The sequence below is a fragment of the Littorina saxatilis genome, linkage group LG4 (assembly GCF_037325665.1).
Source record: "Littorina saxatilis isolate snail1 linkage group LG4, US_GU_Lsax_2.0, whole genome shotgun sequence".
Taxonomy (NCBI): domain Eukaryota; kingdom Metazoa; phylum Mollusca; class Gastropoda; order Littorinimorpha; family Littorinidae; genus Littorina; species Littorina saxatilis.
In genome coordinates this window covers 52,691,031-52,709,309 of record NC_090248.1, presented here as the reverse complement: position 1 = coordinate 52,709,309, position 18,279 = coordinate 52,691,031, and the positions used below count along the sequence as shown (strand labels likewise).

Genomic DNA, 18,279 nt, shown 5'->3' with positions numbered 1-18,279 from the left:
GCATGCGTAAATTTCACCGGATTTTATCCGAGAAAATCACATGCAAATAGAACAGTGTAACGGGAAACAAAGAAACCCTAATCGAATTGTACAAAATGAACATTTATTTCTGAAAAGCGCCGGAGTTGTCAATGTTCTGCCTCACAGACGGCTACGTGGCCTCTGTAGAACGAACGACTGCTACCAAACGAAAGAGAAAACAAAACATAGATCCAGACAGATCTAAGCATACCTCGTTTCAAAGTAAATCTACAGCAAACAGGCAGGGTTAATAACAGAATGCGAACGAGATCTAGATCTGAATCCTGAAGATTCAGTACTGGAAACAAAATCTCAACAACAAAATATCTTGAGCGAAATCCAGCTCGCTGCCGCACGAAAAAGACGAAACGTACGCGGACGAAACGGTTATGATGCAATCTACACACATTTTACGCGATGCATAAATGAACATAGTCTGATAGCTGAACTTAATATTCCCATAACAAACCGAACATAGTCCGATAGCTGAACTTTTAAACACCATATCCCCTATTCAAACCGGCAAAGTCTGATAGCTGAACTTAATATTCCCATATCAAAACCATAAATCCATCATGCTTTTAACAAGTAAACTTACGACGATCAACTCGAAAAAACACAACAACACTCGAACCGGAAGCAAACACATAATGGCGGTCTTGAATAAATAATTATGATCTCACTTCCGGTTCTAACGTTAAGCAGACGACATCTCCAACGAACACAAAAATAAAAAATTGGAAGAATTTTTAAACTTAAAAACTATTCCATCAACCCTCCTATTCAAAATGCATCTCCTTCATTATAACAACAAACACCTTGCAAATATAATAACAAAAACTTGCTCAAAGCAACGGATTGTAGGTATTTTGTAAACCGCAAGTGGTCTCGTTCGTCACAACTTGCGACGTTTGATATCTGTGCAACGGGAAATTAATCAAAAACCTACTTGTCTAATATTATTAAAAACATAAGAATTTGTTTATTTCATTCCAGGAACCCGAAACGTTTCCCAGTTTATTGTTTTTACCGTCAAGTTCTCACTCGGCTACACTTTGTGCACCCGATTGAGTCTACAGAGGCAACGGAAACTCAAAAATCTCTAAACAATTTCGAATTAAAAACATAAGACTTTGTTTAATTCATTCCAGGAATCCGATACGTTACCCAATTTAATTATGTTTACAGTCAAGTTCTCACTCGGCTACACTTTGTGCACCCGATTGAGTCTACAGAGGCAACGGAAACTAAAAATTCCCTAAACAATTTCGAAACTAAAACAATCCTTTACTCCTATGCAAGGTAACCATAAATTAGAATGAAACAAAAAAGGAGGACACCGGAGGAAACTCCATATGTCCCCGGCAGTCAATCAGATCATCACCAGAGACGTTTTCCACCCCCCAACCCACGTCGAAAACGGTCTCGCAACATGGCGCAGGCTCGTCTCGACATCCTCGTCGCCAATGTAATATTTTACACGGGGTTTACGGGATTGCCCCATCGCAAGTCCTTGACTAGTATGGCCGTCCGTTCCTAGCGACCATGTTCTACTGGGACGGCAAGCTAAGCACAGGCGACCATGTTCTACCCAAGTGACTTACTTGATACGGGGATCCCTTTCGGGGCGACTCAACGTCTGTGTGGTTCTGATTTCTCTGATTAACTGCGCTCACCCGCCGGTCGAGAATCCGCACGTCACTTCCACTGCGTCATAATCATTCCTTCGGCCTATATTAGTTACGTCAGCTGTCTTGGCATGACAACCCTTCCGACAGTCACGGTTTCTCTTACAGCTGGGATAATACATGCTAAAGAAGGATTCTTTGTGCCCGGCTACGTGCTACAGTTGGAGATGGAAGTTCACCAAAAATTGGGACCATACTAACAAAAATACGGTGGGTGCAATAGTCGCCCCCATTTTTTCAGCAAACGCCACCCAAGGCTGCTTTGGACGGGTAGAAATTCCGTAGTTTCCAAGTCTATGGATAAAGCTCGCGTAAGAAGAATACGTCACGGTCGAAAGTCTTTGACGTCAATAGACCCTATCGGTATTCCAAGCTCTCGTGATCTCTCGCAAACTTCAGAGCATAGCAAAGCATGCGGTACAGCGATCTCGTGCGCGCTGCACAAGCCAAAGTTCGAAGTTCTCGCGATGTTCAAAGCATAACAAAGAGCGTGTCTCGCGAGAGCTGCTCAGATACCGAAAAGGTCTATTAATGCATCATGACGTCATGCCTCCCTGTAGTCTTTCTCTCTCGCGCAGTGTGTGTGTTTGTGTTCATTTCGTGCACATGTGTTAGTGTTACTGTTTGTGTGTGTGTGTGTGTGTGTGTGTGTGTGTGTGTGTGTGTGTGTGTGCGCGCACGCGTGCATGAGTCTGTGATCGTATGTGTGTGGTGTGTGTGTGTGTATTTGTGTGTGTGTGTGCGCGCACGCGTGCATGAGTCTGTACTCGTGTGTGTGTAAGTGTGTGTGTGGGCATAAGTGTATGTGTGTGCGTGTATGTGTGTTTGTTTGTAAAGGTGGGTATGTCCGTCTGTCCAAATGTGCGTATGGGTGTGTGTTTTGTGTGTATGAAGTTTTTTGTGAGAGAGTGAGTGAGTGCGTGTGAGTGAGTGTGTGTAGGCTATGTGTGTGTGTGTGACTTGGGGTGTGAGTGCAGGGGCGGACGAGGAGGGGGGGCACAGGGGGCACGTGCCCCCCCCCCCCCGAAAAAAAAGAAAGAAAAAAAAGAAGAAGAAAAAAAAAAATTTTCTATGCTGATTCTATGACCATTTCTAAGTTCAAATGGCACCAGATGGCACCATTTTGCTTCTTTGGGCAAAATTATTTTCCGGGGGGCATGCCCCCGGACCCCCCTAGCAAATTCAGGCGCTTCGCGCCCATCACATTCACTTTCGATTCAAAGTGCCCCCCCCCCCCCCTTACAAAGCAATTGATCCGCCCCTGGAGTGTGTGTGTGTGTGCGTGGGTGTGTGTGTGTGTGTGTGTTTGAGAGAGATAGAGTGTGTGTGTGTGAATGTGTGTGTGCATGAGGTTGTGTGTATGTTTGTGTGTGTATGAGTGTGTATATGTGTTTGTTTGTAAAGGTGTGTGTGTCCGACTATCTATGTGCATATTTGTTTGTTTGTTTGCTTAACGCCCAGCCGACCACGAAGGGCCATATCAGGGCGGTGCTGCTTTGACATATAACGTGCGCCACACACAAGACAGAAGTCGCAGCACAGGCTTCATGTCTCACCCAGTCACATTATTCTGACACCGGACCAACCAGTCCTAGCACTAATTCCATAATGCCAGACGCCTGGCGGAGCAGCCACTAGATTGCCAATTTTAAAGTCTTAGGTATGACCCGGCGGGGGTTCGAACCCACGACCTCCCGATCACGGGGCGGACGCCTTACCACTAGGCCAACCGTGCCAGTCTATGTGCGTATGAGTGTGTGTTTTGTGTGTATGGGATTTGTGTGAGTCAATGTGTGGGTGTGTGTGTGTGTGGGAGGGTGTGTGAGTGTGCGTGCGTATGTACAGTGTGTGTGTGTGTGGGTGTGTGTCTGTTTGGATAAGAGAGAAAGAGAGAGAAAGAGAGAGTGGGTGGGTGTGTGTATGTGCGTGTGCGTAAGTGTATGTGTGTGTGTATGTGTGTTTGTTTGCAAAGGTGTTTATGTCCGTCTGTCTATATGGGGGTGTGTTTTGTGTGTATGAAGTGTGTGTGAGAGAGTGAGTGATTGCGTATGTGTGTGTTCGTGTGTGTGTGTGTGTTTGAAAGAGAGAAAGAGAGAGAGTAAGAGAGAGGTTTGTCTTTCGCTGGGGTATGCAGTGCCTTGGCGTTGCACATCTACTTAATTTTATATTATAATTACTGGTGTGTATGGTTGGTTGTTTGGTTGATTGAATTCTTCATATCAGCTGACATTTTGACATTTGATTAAAACTTGAACATTCTGCAATAATTTGGTTTTGTGAATTGGGTTATATTTAAGAATATCATTGAAAGAAATGTCTATCTGTATATCTTCGAGCACATTTGTACATTTTGTTATACGAGTCTTACACCTCAGTTGAAAGCTCTGAATTTTCTGGCCTTTTAACAAAAAATTGTTTTTGAAAATTTGCAACAAAATTCTGCAACAAATGACCATTGTGCTTTATTGACACTTTTTTTGGTATTAGCTTAAAATAAGACCTCATTTCTACATGTCATCTCTTTTTTACATCTTGTCTATCATTGAGATGGATTGTATCTGGATGGGTATCGTTAGCAAGTCACTGCAGTTCAATGGCAGATATCAGAACTCATTTCTACATGTCGTCTCTTTTCTCTATGGTACGTCTTGTGTATATATCTAATACTAGATGATTACCCGCTTCGCCGGGAAGAAGTAGAGCCGAATACCCGGCCGTCGCCGGGGACCCGGCTTTGCCGGGTGTACGCCGGCATCGCCGGCGCACGAAGGAAGGGAGATCTAAAAATAGTAACGTGCAGTGACCTTCTAAATATAAACGTACAAACGGGAATATCGATTGACGCCAGCGCACGAAGGAAGGAAGATCTAAAAATAGTAACGTGCAGTGAAAAACGAAAATCGGTTCAGCGCTGCGCGCTGAGAGCACGTGTTGAAATATCTCATCGATCAGGTTGTGTCCGGGGTCTCTGTCAATAAGCCCACCAAATTTGAAGCAGATCCATCGAGAACTTTGGCCGTGCATGGCGATCAATCACACACACACACACACACACACACACAGACACAAGTCGTATATATATATAGATAGATACACTAATTTCATGGGTCGTTTCGTGGCTGGGTTTTTTTTAGAATATAGTTGTGCAGTCACTGCACTTCAAATGACAGATATCAGAAGAACTCATTGTCTCTTTTCTCCATGGCACATCTTGTCCATCTTATACATGTACAATAATTTGATGGATCAATTCTGGGTGGGTTACTTTAGCAAGTTTTGCAGTCACTGTTCAATGGCCATTAGCAGGAGAACTCACTTCTAGGTATCATGGATCGTTTCTTTTCGAAACTTTCTGGCCATCTTGATGGTTAGCGTTACAGTCACAGTTTGTTTACCGTTACGTATCTCCTAGTGTGGGGAGGTTCACTCTCACACTCTCTCAACTCTCAACAGACTGGATGGCGGGGTTCATGGTTTTATTTTAAACCCCACGTGGAACTAGCACGCAATGACCTGAAAACATAATACAAAAATTGTATTAAGCTTCAGGAAACAAGTCATGAAAATAGGCAATAAAATCAAAGTAATGTTGTAAACAACAAGAGCGGAAATATTTACATAATTATTCACAACACCATAAGTACTAGAGCAAAGAGTGACAAAACACAACATACCGCAGTCCTAAACCAACATGAACAAACCATGACTAGAGAGTCAAATGCAAATTACACAAGTAAGTTGAAGTCGCTATCAGAGTTTCTAGCACAACAGAACACCAGCTTATAGAAAGTCACCGTGTACAGTGCAAACTCTCAATCTCATTCCTCACAACATCACTGACAAGTTACTTCATGCCAGGATCGATAAGGGACTGTTGGGTATGGGTTATACATCAAATACTCTAGCGCCTAATCGGTGAACAAACAATGACCAACCAAACAAACAAGAACAACAACAAATAAACTGTACTGTACAACAACTAGACATACAAATACCGACAAAACAAACAAGTAAACAAACAAACAGCCAGTTAACAAACAAACAAACAACAACGCATAAATGACACCAAAGGATTCTAGTAAAAAGAATACAAAAGACCTACAATATATATGTATACAAAATAACCAAAGTCCTGAATGGACTAAGTCAGTAAGTACTAAGTCAGTAAGTAGCACTGTACTGATCAAACTGTACATCAGTTTCCTACCACAACAAGGGAGGTAACAATTTAGGGTAATCATTCTTCAAGCACAAAATTTGGGAGATGGGAAGGGGTCGGGCCGCTATTGCGCGGGCCGCTATTGCGCGGGGCCGCTATTGCGCGAATCTTTAGGGTTTGGGTTAGGGTTAGGGATAGATTCGCGCAATAGCGGCCCCGCGCAATAGCGGACCCGCGCAATAGCGGCCCAGCCCCGACGGATGGGAACACACACAGAAATACAACACAGGCACACGACAAACACACAACTAGGACAACAAACACATAAACAACCAAACACACAAACAAACACACACAACACAGGGGCATAGTTATGTTAAAAGCATCAGCATTGCAACAGCATATGTATAGCCCAAATGTCAGTATGCCTCTCACTACACCAGCCAAGAAAAAGTTGATGGAATAGGCCCCGCTTAAAATTAATGTACGTACAAGCTTTGTTTCAGAACTGTGATTGTGAAACGTAATAACTAGGTTTGAATTCAAATATACAAGTAAAGTTAATGGAAGATCAAAGTAAAGGTTGGGTGTAATGTCAAAAATTACTTACATTCCGTTTCAGCATGCTCTTCCACAGGAAAAACTCCCAGGGCTTTGTCCTGCTTGCGATTTTGCCAAAAGTACTTTGAACACACCCCCGACGTAACTTTCAATGAGCATCATAGTGTTTTTGCCACTTGCCGGTTGAATTTGGCGCCTAATTCCAACTTCGCTGCAACACAGGGTTGTTTCTGGTCCCCCAAATGTACACATTCAGACCTATGCCGTCCTGATCGATCACAACTTGTTTTGCTTTTTACGTAACAGGCGCAAGATGGCAGACATCTTTGGACCGTAAAAGACTCTTTGCGCATGCGCCGCTAATAATTTGATTGGTCGATATTTTTAGGCAAAGCACATGGTCTCAGAAAACAGAAAAGTAAACATTGGAAGCGTGAGTCACGCTCCCAAAAAATAAAAACTTTGTTTACATATACATTTTTTTCTTTAACTTTTTGACCCATGGTTCATTCATCATCTGAAATAACTTTTTAGCGAAATCTAACCATAAGATTATTGGAAAAAAGTCAAAAAATTAAAAAAAATAAAAGGAGAAAAATAAAAAATAAAATAAAAAATAAAGATAAAAAAACCAAGAAATTCCTCCGATGCCCCCCTCATACTATAGTGCACCATACGAAGGAAGGGAGGTAAACGCTGAAAACATGGAGAAGATAAGGAAGAGTTATGCCGTAGTTGATCCCCCCAAAAAACCAAAATCCACCAATAACTCCCTAACCGTGTGTTTGACTGGTCCCAATTTTTGTAAGGACCGTCTCAGGAATGTATAGAACCTGTTCACCAAGTTTGGTGACGATCGGTCCGTTCATTCTTGAGATCTACTTGCGAACACAAACAAACACACAAACAAACAAACAAACAAACAAACACATCGACCGAAACCTATACACACCCCTATACCGGGGGTGTAATAAAAGAGGTAGGGCAGGGGGAGGGCGGTTATACTGTGCCTGTATGGCCCTCATTGCCCTCAAGCAGAAGGCATTATAGGAGGGGGCCTCGACAACATCTGATGGGAGTTAGGACTGCTGCAAACTTTACCAACAGAGCTAGCTCTCCCATTGTGTTGAGACAAATTGAGAAAAAGAGGGGACATTATTTCTTATTTTCTTTCTCTTTTTCTTTCACTCCGTTTTCTGTCACAGTGCCACCAAACTGGGGCTTTTTCTGAAGTGTGACGTCACGGCTATAATTTGAATCAGGAACGACAACTGGGTCGGTTCGACCTTTTCCGGAAGTTGAGTCTGTGGCTGTGAAAGTTCGTCTGAAGTTGTGAGAAGTTGGCCAGGAACTGTTTCCTACTACGCCACAAAAACCAGCGATGACGAATCTGTAACGGAGACTCGGATTAAATGTTCACTCGGCAGTTCGGTGTGTGTTCTAGTATGACCCAGCTTCCTTGCTATGGCCACGAACGGCAGCGGTAAGTGTTTTTGTCGGGCTGAAAAATCCGGCGCTCATTTTATTGCTAGCTTGGTCACTTCTCTCCCTCCGATTCTGTTGTGGTAAGCTCCCCCTCGGGCTGTTGTTGAACAGGTGAAAGGCGGTGGGAATGGTTGAGATTCATCAATCGCAGGCTGTTATTCGCTCGGACCTGATAATGATAAGGCTTGCCTGATGATAATGCTATCCTTCTGTGTGGTTTTGTGTGTAGTTGGATTTGTAAACAAGTGTTCACCAACACGCCCCCTCTTATGAAGCTCACCAATCCAACTACTGTTTTCCGTCGTGTCTAACACAAAACGGAGGGTACACAAGATCGTGTCAGCCTAGGAATCAATGCTTAGAATATGTACACAAAGGTCTATGACATACGTACGAGGAAGCCGGAAAGGAGAGTTTTGTTTTGTTTGAAAGTATGTTACCAGGTCAGACTGCATGCTTAGTGATCAGTCTACAGACAGTAAGTTAATTAAGTGACACACTATAAATGCCTATAATTTCACAGCGATTACTTTATGAATGCCCATTACACTGTACCAGCATTGGTCATGCCTCTGAATGAGTTAAGACTTAAGAAAGCTGTATTTTTTAAATGTTCAACGGGAGAGGCCATTGTAAGTATAGTATTTGCTGTGCCAAAGGAAACATGCTTTCACTTAACCCTTACACTGGTGCAATTCTGTAACACATGTTACATAGCCACTGGTGAATTAACAGAGAGAAAAATAAAGAAAAACGGTCATATAGGTTTTCGCATCCATGGGAGGTAATCGGAACCGACCAAACAGACTGAGCCAGTGGTGCAACATATGTCGTGACAACCAGGGGACAGTATACGTAAAGTAGCGCGACATATGTCGCGACAACCAGCCTAAGGGTTAATTCAAAAACTCAGACACACTTGAAGTTTCAGAGGCATGAATAGCTGCACATAGACTAGTAATTGTGTACCGTATTTGACGGATTACAAGACGCACCATTTTATAAGCCGCACCCCCGACTTTTAACAAAAAAATTGGGACGAGCCACGTATAGGCCGCGTCACTATATTAGCCGCCGTCGAAAAAAATATAATCAGATCGTGTCAATCAATCAAAACAACCAGGCAAACGAAAGTACGGTATTTGGCGAAATCGGCTCCGAGAATAAACAAGTGAAACGAAGAAGAAAAGTGAAAAAGTTTGAAGAAAAATATCACACACACACAATTTGTAACCAACACACACATGTAGTCCCGCCAAGAATAAGCTTTTTTGGGATGATTTACGACTTTTGTGCACATTTCGACCAGACGAAAACACAACATAGCGGCTCTCGCTCCTCCAACTATCGCGAGACACAAAAAAACAAAATCTCGCGCGCGCGAGATCCTGATACATCCGGTGTTTTTCTGTACGCTATCTTGTCACGACGACTTGTTGACAAACAAAGATTCGCGAAAGAAAAAGAAAAGCGCCGAGTCTTGAGTAGAGAGCTAATAAAGTACCTGTAATCGCTAATCGAGCGAAATGAAAATCCGCGGCGACTTCCATTAATTAGGTGAATGCTATTCAAGTTTAGGTAACGTTTTAGCCGCATCTTTTTATAAGCCGCAATGCAATTTTTTTTTTAAAAAGTCGCGGCTTGTAGTCCGTCAAATACGGTACACTGCAGGTACATGTGTACCAGATTACACAAATTGCAGTCAGCAGGAAGTACTTTTAAGAATTTTGTAAGGAGAACAAAATCTAGTAGTTATTTAGAGTTAGAGTTAGACTCTATGTTTGGATTTAGACTAGAGTATTGTGCTGATTTTCCTCTTCGACAATACACTATACTTCATTCCTGTGGGTTGTCCAATTTTTTCACACATGTACACACATACTCGCTCGTATGATCGATTCGATCTCCAACACACTTTTTACAGACATAAAGTCAATATAGATTGATGCATAAATTATACCGCCCAAATTATACATTCAGCCGTCTTCAGTTCTGGACCTAAAACTACACGCTTAGCAGCTAGCTGTCTGTACGAAAGCACAGAAAAGCCTCATGTTACAACATACACATTGAGCTTTATGCTTTATGATAAATTTTAGCAATCCATTTGCACTGACAGACTTCGATCCCTACACGCTCCTCAGTGTGAATCTGAAGTGACTATCGCAGTCAGCATATATATAGATTAACCTCACTCAGCTTAAGTCAGCTATACTATTACTTAATAGAATGTAAAAGTTCACAAGAAAAGCAATTCCTTCTTCTTAAAAACAAAATGTGATGGGAAAACAATTAATGTCTCAATGTATTGTTCTGTACACTTTTTTGTTTTTGTTTTTAATTTTATTAATGTGTCAAATTACCTTTTTTTAATTTTTATGATTCATGACCTGTTCTTAAACATGTTGAAGGTAATTATTGCTTAAGATGTAGTAACTTTCTTCTTCTTTCCCCAGTTGAATACGTTTAGAACACACACTAACAGTAACACACACACACTTAGTATACACTATACACAAACACACACACTCTCTCTCATTCTGAAATTTAAAAGAAACATTTAGTCTATATGGCTACCACATGATGAAATCCAAACATCATTTTGTAAACCAGCAAACTCTTTTAAGTCTACATAATTATCCACTATAGCACAGGAGCAGTGATGCATGTATGTAGGCAGTCAGTGAGAGCAGCTGATGAAAATTGGATTAGCTCATCACTAAATCAGTAAATGTTAGTTTAAACTTTGCACTCTGAACAACACAGGAAGCTTTCTGGCAGCTATCTGACAAACACAGGCCCCTCTTACTGGAGTCCTGATGTAAACGGGTACATGTGTACTAAGCTCTCAGTGCTAGCTAGCTCAGTAGCTCAGTGCCTTGCTGAGTATGATTTTATGTTAGCTGTGAACAGAAACAAGGGAGATCTTTCTCGGTTTATTTGTACTTCACTGTGAATGGTACCATTGAACTAGTTATGAAGTCATCACTTGAGATACATACATGTCGTACCAGTTTACCAGTGTGTATGCACACACACACACACACTGACTCTGACTCAGTGACTGAGACACGCATGTTCACACAAACAATGAAACACACACACACACACACAAAAACTAACACAAACACTCAGGCTCAGTTTTCATGTAAATTGTAACATTTATACATACATGTCAGCATGGGCTGGCTGATGCTGCCAACTGATTAAAATGATCATTAGTAAGATAGATCTGTGAACTGAGACAAAGCAGACCTTTCTCAAACCAAAATGCGTTTTTCAGTTTTAATGTGGGACATGTAGTAGTAGTCCGGTGGCAGGGTATTTTGACCTAGAAATGCTTAGTTACAATCGTTTCTTGGCATTTTTGAGTGCTTTGGACCATAAGGTTTAAGAATCCGGCGGGTGTACAAATGACACCCTCTTGGAATTTTCATAATTCAAGATGGCGGCCAAGATGGCGGCCGAATACGGTATTTGCTATATCTTTCGAAGTAAACCACATAAACTCATAATTGTTCAGTCTAGGATAAGGTTTTAAGGGTCCAGGAAACCATTCCTTACGTTTGTATAGTTATTTCACAACTTGTTTTGGTTTTCAAGATGGCGGCCATAATATCCCTGTCCTCCCTCTCCTGCACAACGTCGTCGTTTTATCATCGTTTTGGTTACATGTTAATGACCTGATGAATCTAGATTGAAGTCAGTTTTTAGCCCGTCTCCTGCACAACATCGTCAACTTCGTCGTCATCATCACTAGGAGGCTTGCTGGTGAACTTGTTGCAACAAGAAAGCCCACCTGTGCAGGCACAGAATATAGTACATGGGAGTTGTCGGCCCGTACATCGACAGTTCCCTGTCTTGCAAGCTGTGTCTGACTCGCAGCCACAACGAATGAGCCAGAGGACGTAGTCTGGTGCTGGAGAAACACCTGCTGGCACAGGTATTGCAGACAAAGACCTGTTTACGTCATCGGCTTCCCAGCCGTAGTCCAGTGGAGCAAGAGGTGGTGGATCTGATTCCAATGCAGCATACCACTGTGCAACTTGGAAGTGTGCTCGCTTCATGTTTTCCACAAATGCTTCTGTAGTTGGTGGCAAGGAACAGAGTTTGGGTGCACCAGCGGATTTGGATGTCTTTTTCGCCCATTGCTGAAGACGGCACTCACTCATTGTTTCTCCTGATTCATTGTAGGCAGCTGCCATGAATTCAGTCGTTTCCTTTTCCACATCACTCCATAGTGCATCGACCACACCAAGGGAATTCAAGAGGAACCCCTTCTTTGAAACGGTAACAGCTATTGTCTTGCCAATACCATAGCATGCTGCTACTGTGTCACAGCCACTGATACCATGTATGGCCAGGACTTGTGGGATGAGGACTGGATGCGTCTTGACCGTCTCTGGGATGTCAATACAAGCTCTGCCGTAGACTGATGATTGCATCATCAAAGGAGATGAGGAACCAGATTTTTGGTAGTGGTAACACAGTAGGGCAAACACATCTGTATCATCTGAGATGACACAGACCTGAGCATCGTCAGTTTGGCATGCCGAGAGTGCATGCTTGACAAGTCTAATGTCAGCCTCCTCATGAGTTGAATACAGGTCAATCGCTGCTCTCTTTCTCCCCTTGTACACTGCAGTTGGCACTGGCTCAACACCTGTCAGCAGTAGGCGGTGGTCTTGGGTGCCTTCGTCCAGGAACTCTTGGTCACTGAGTATTTGCTCACATGTGATGAGGTTTAACTGAACTTTGTTTGCGACACATTTAAGTACAGCATCCCTGGATGGGAGGGGAGACTTTGCAGTTAGTTTGTAAACTCGGGAGGGTCCTGTTTTGCCATCACGAGCTGCTCTTGTGCTGCTCTTTGTAGAGTAGTCATAGTATCTGTCCAGAACCAGATGGACTTCAGCATGTCTGAGAAGATCTGCAACCCATGTCTTGAAAGAGTCAACACATGTTTGTACAGTTCCCTGTGCGGGCCAGTGAATTGTCCATAACACAGCAGAAACATCGACCACGACGACAGAAGGTTCTCCCCACATCCTTGCAGATGTTGTAACAGCAAGACATTTCTTCAAACATGCTTTCCCAGTGGCAAGACGAATACTTCCATCTGGATGGAACATGGAAGGGGGGTATGCTGCTAATTCACAACTGAGTACCTGTCCAAGATCCACATCCCGCTGGCTCACCATCAGGCCAATCACTCTGGCATAAATTGCCTCCTGGTCAATAACAGCAAGGTCGCCAACTTTGACAGCCTTTCTGTTGCCAGAAAAGGTAACAACCCGTTTTTTGATTGGGTTGTAGAAGCCTTCCGGCCATGAAGACTCTGAAGCTTCCATCTGCTCCTGGCCCAGTATCAATGCTCTGTCGATGTTCACATCCTGCTGTGCTATGGCTCCTGTGACGACGTTCATTATAGCACCATCAGGATGACTGTCGGGATCCATTGGATCAACACAATCTAACAACGTGGAGCAGATAGACTGGCGATCCTGTGCATCAGTTTTAATTCGCCCATTGGATTCTTCTTTGTGCACCAGTTTTGGTGTTCTGTCTTCTTCAGTCATCGTCTGCAAGTCCCCTGTCAGTGTTATGACTGCGTGTTGGCTGTAGGACCACGTTGCCACAGTTTGTGGATTTTGTGTGACTCCAATGATGCCACTCGGGCCCTTTCCTCGCTTCATCCATGTAGTTTCAATGAACTGGTCTGATGGAATGCCATTCCAGAGTCCATCCACGTGATGAAGAACCTGCTCTCCTCGAAGGAACTGCTGTTCAACTTCAGGTGGAAGCCAGGTAAGAGAGCGGCAGAAGAACAGGCCGTAACGAGCATAGTTGGGTTTGTGAGCAGCGAAAAAGTATGGAAGCATCTGATCCATTGTACAGATGAGGAGGGCGTAGTCAGGCTCGTGAGTTGCCCGAGTGAACTGCATGATGAGCAGTGTCGGTTTGATCACTAACTCTGTCCAAGCTTTTGTTGTTCGACTCTTAGCACCCGCAGTGGGGCACTGCGGTTATGTCCCGCAGTGGGGCACTGCGGTTATGAAATTAAAGGCCCCTCCTGTTTTTGGAACCGCAGGAGCTTTCTAGTTTGCTGTTAGGTAGATTTTTGGTTCCTCTTTCCTGTCATGCTCTCTTTTTCTTCATGAATTCTTTTCTTTTTTCTGCCTTCTTGCTCATTCACCTGTATTTTTTCCAAAAATCTCTTCTCTTGCCGCTTGTCTCGCGATTCATGTATAGTTTAATCTGTTAGTGTTCTGATGTAAGTCCAGCAGTAGATAGGTTAAGCCTATTTTAACATACTGGAAACTGGTAATCTTCCAGTAGGTATTAATTTAGTTTTACTAAAGCCTGCTGGGACACAAGTAATGGGTTAGTGCATTTGTAAACAGGAATCGCTTGACAAGTGGCCCCCTTCATCCCCCCCTTCCTCGTCCTGATATGGCTCTGCGTAGTCGGCTGGACGTTAAGCAACAAATAAACAAACAAACAAACAAGACTCTTAGCAGAGAGATCAGTAAGCACCTCTTCCAAAGAAGCCATGTTGGTCAGTTCATTGTTTTTGATGACTGGTCGGAGTAGCTCTTCGGTGAGAAGGCGGAGCGCACGCACATTCTGAGGATATTTCTGAGTAATAACAAAGTTGCATAATTAAACCATTAGTTTATAATCTCTGCTTCTCTACACTATTGATATTAACGATGTGGCGCACATTGTTTGTTTGTTGTAGCAAAAACAAAGCTGGATTTTCTTATTTTCTGAGCCGCAAAAGTAGCCACTGTTCATTTCAACCACTTACACTGATTGAATATTCATTTAATCACTAGAAATGGATTCCTTGACCCCAAAAACCTTACCATAGACACCAATATCATGATTCTACGAGGTATAGTTCAAAAGTTATGGCCGGTGACATATTTTGGCCGCCATCTTGGCCGCCATCTTGAATTGTGAAAATGCCAAGAGGGTGTCATTTGTACACCCACCGGATTCTTCCGCAGCCGGTAATTTCCGCGCATATGTAAATTCCGCGCTTGTAAAATACATGTATGCTCCGCGCAATATCGGGTTGTAACTTCCGCGCACGAATTACTGGTTCGGCTCATACAACTTGCGCGCGTACTCACAGTCCCTACGGTTAGCACTTTTCACTGACTGCTCTCTGTGACTGTGATACCAGACACCCGAAATTTCTGTAATTTCTGTTATATAATAAGTGAACAAAATATTCTTATACGCATGGTTTAAGTCTTCATTCGTTTTTATCGACTTGTCTGTGTAATAAAGACGTGTTCAATATATAGATATACAAGTGTCAGTTTTCATGGATATACAAGTGTCAGTTGTTAATGTCTCAATGTCTCACATTTGACCGAGCAAAGACACGCGCGCTAGTTTCACATCACATTTTGCTAAAACACGCGCGCATCTTACATATACACCACGCGCGGGAGTTTCACATGCGCGGAAGCTTCAAAATTGGGAAAGTGCGCGGAGTGTTCATGCACCCGATTCTTCAACCTTAAGGTCAAAAGCACTCAAAAATGCAAAGAAACGATTGTAACTAGGGATTTCTAGGCTCTGGGAAAAAACAGCCCTCTGCCACCGGACTATAGTAGGACACTCCAATGGCATCAATTCATACTGCAGCGATTTTGCTGCGATCTGGTACTGTGGTAGTGGTACCGCCTAGTATTTAAGACCTCCAACAATCTGAGAAAATCAGGTCTGAAAAAGTAAGGAGTCTTAATCAAATTGGGGTAAATTTACAGAAGTTATGAACAAAACGTCAAAGCCTGAGAAAGCAGAGTCTTTAGACTTAACCCTTTTGCTGCCTGTATGACGTCAGCTGTTGTCCTGGGTAACTTGCTTTAAGGTGGGAATTAAGCCAATTAATACCTATGAAAGTCACATTTTTCAATTGCTTCATGCGTCTTTGTTTCTTGATCAGTACTCTTGATTTTGGTACCGTTGTGTTCCTAAGACTCTGCACTTTCCTTTGACATAAGGCTCACTGTGTATAACTGGATCAAGCACGTGATAACCGCTAATGAATAAAGTAATTAGTTTTGTTTGATTTACATATATATATAGCGACTAATTGGAACCTGGCAGTGAGGATAGTATCACCGCAACAGTTGGTCTTCATCCTTCTGTACCCGTCTACGTATGTTCGGTTTTGATTATCTGCTAGAGGAAGTAGATATCAACAAAATATTAAGTATGGCGGCCATTTGCATTTCATATTTTTCTAAATATGTGCATTCCCTTTCAAATAATTAAAACCAAACATATACGTAGACGAGTTCATAAGGATGAAGACCAACTGTTGCGGTGATACTATCCTCACTGCCAGGTTCCAATTAGTCGCTGTGTGTACCTTAATCGGAAAAAACGAATTACTTTATTCATTAGCGGTTATCACGTGCTTCACCCAGTTATACACAGTGAGCCTGATGTCAAAGGACAGTGCAGAGTCTTTGGAACACAACGGTACCAAAATCAAGAGTACTGGTCAAGAAACAAAGATGCACAAAGCAATTGAAAACTGTGACTTTTGTAGGTATTAATTGGCTTAATCTCCACCTTAACAAGCAACAATTAAACTTTTTAATAAACAACAAAGAAGGAGAACAACAAGTAAACAATATGTATACGTTGTGTGTTGTGTGTTTCAATTATACTTCAAGGGCACATTGCAAGTTGTCAATTCAGGTACATACAGGTACACAAATATTTACTGGCAATGAACAGGTTGAATAAAAGGTTAAACACTGAGAGGTCTTAAAATGAGCATTCCAGTAACTTCCATTGTGCTAGTAACAAAAATCATTCAGAGGCCTGCTGAAAATCATGTCAACACAGTCTAGTCATGCAAAGCTGGTGAAGAAAGAAGTTAGCCTGATAATCTGATTTATGCTTTGAACAGGATGTGTGCATAACATACATAAGAGTTGGCACATGTATGTATATATATTATATTTATTGTTACCCCCTTTTCTGTGACCAGTAATGATTTATGACATGTGTGGTAAACATGAATCTTGAATGTGTGGACACGAATCCCTGTTTGGACGAAACAGTTGTCTGACAACAGAGGCATTTAATTTAAAATCAATGGAAAAGATTTGTTTGCATACTTAACCTTAGTAATAGTAGAGTGTTTATTTTATTTACTTTTGGGGGGTGGGGGATGGGTTGGGTTGCCTAAACGTGTGTCAGTGGTGCTGGTAGCAGTGATATTGCCGATGTAAATTTCTTGACGATTTTCACATCTTGTAAATGGACCATTGACCACACGTAGGCCATCAGGTTGTATACAGACAGGTGTAAGCTATGGCCATTTGCACTCAGCAGGTTGGGCAGGTGTACAATACCTTAGGCAGCACAAACCACTCCAACCCCTGCTGTTTCTCCAGTTTCACAGTCAGCGTTCCTACACTTCCGCACAAACCCCACAGGCTGTTCACACTTACCCCCCTGGACCCTGTCTCTCTGTGACTCTCTCTTTCTCTCTCTCTCTCTCTCTCTCTCTCTCTCTCTCTCTCTCTCTCTCTCTCTCTCTCTCTCTGAGTTTCTCTCTCTTTTTAACTCTCTCTGAGTTTCTCTCTGAGTTTCTCTCTTGAATCTACCTGTACTCCACGCTAACCATACAGGCTATTCACATCAGTTCACTCTCTCTCTCTCTCTCTCTCTCTCTCTCTCTCTCTCTCTCTCTCTCTCTCTCTCTCTCTCTCTCTCTCTCTCTCTCTCTCTCTCTCTCTCTCTCTGCTGTGCATTGTATATTCTGAACATATTTTTGTTGTACTATTGCTACATGTTCGATTGCTACCAGTTTGTATATATATAATTATAATTACCTGCATAGTATGCATTTGATTTTACGAATATAACCACATATGTATGCTCTTCATGCCTCATCTTCATTATCATCATCGTCATCATCGTCATATTTATTATCACGTGCTGAAGTTTTCCGACCTCCTTTTGTTGGTTAACTTTTTAAATTTAACTTTTTATTTTTAATTATTTAATTATATAATTGTGTGTCTATGCGTCCCAAGGACAGATTGTAAGAAAAGGCGTAGCCTTAAATCTTAATCCTTGTTAAATAAAGTTCAATTCAATTCAATTCAATTCAATTCTCTCTCTCACACGTTGAGATTCACTGTTTATTTCTCTCTCTCTCTCTCTCTCTCTCTCTCTCTCTCTCTCTCTCTCTCTCTCTCTCTCTCTCTCTCTCTCTCTCTCTCTCTTTCTCTCTCTCAGTTGAGTCATCGCATATGCCCCTCTGGTTTACGTTTAGCGTCGATTGTGCCCATGTCCGTCCTCCCATCAGTGAAGCAACACAGC

General features: G+C 42.5%; 2 protein-coding genes and 1 long non-coding RNA gene across 3 annotated transcripts in view; 2 read left to right on the top strand and 1 right to left on the bottom strand.

Annotated features, from left to right (window-relative positions):
* The window catches only part of LOC138965098 (uncharacterized), a 267,523-nt gene extending 261,573 nt beyond the window's left edge, over positions 1–5,950 (top strand). The window contains exon 3 of the long non-coding RNA XR_011455303.1: positions 5,253–5,950. This is a non-coding gene — a long non-coding RNA (uncharacterized lncRNA). The remainder of the gene's footprint in view (positions 1–5,252) is intronic.
* LOC138965092 (uncharacterized) overlaps positions 1–18,279 on the bottom strand; it is a 305,948-nt gene that overhangs the window by 25,727 nt on the left and 261,942 nt on the right. The gene's annotated exons all lie outside the window — the stretch shown is intronic.
* The window catches only part of LOC138965062 (uncharacterized), a 57,881-nt gene continuing 47,131 nt past the window's right edge, over positions 7,530–18,279 (top strand). Inside the window, exon 1 of the mRNA XM_070337185.1 lies at positions 7,530–7,912. Within this exon, the coding sequence (XP_070193286.1) occupies positions 7,894–7,912 (19 nt within the window). The 5' untranslated portion in view covers positions 7,530–7,893. The remainder of the gene's footprint in view (positions 7,913–18,279) is intronic.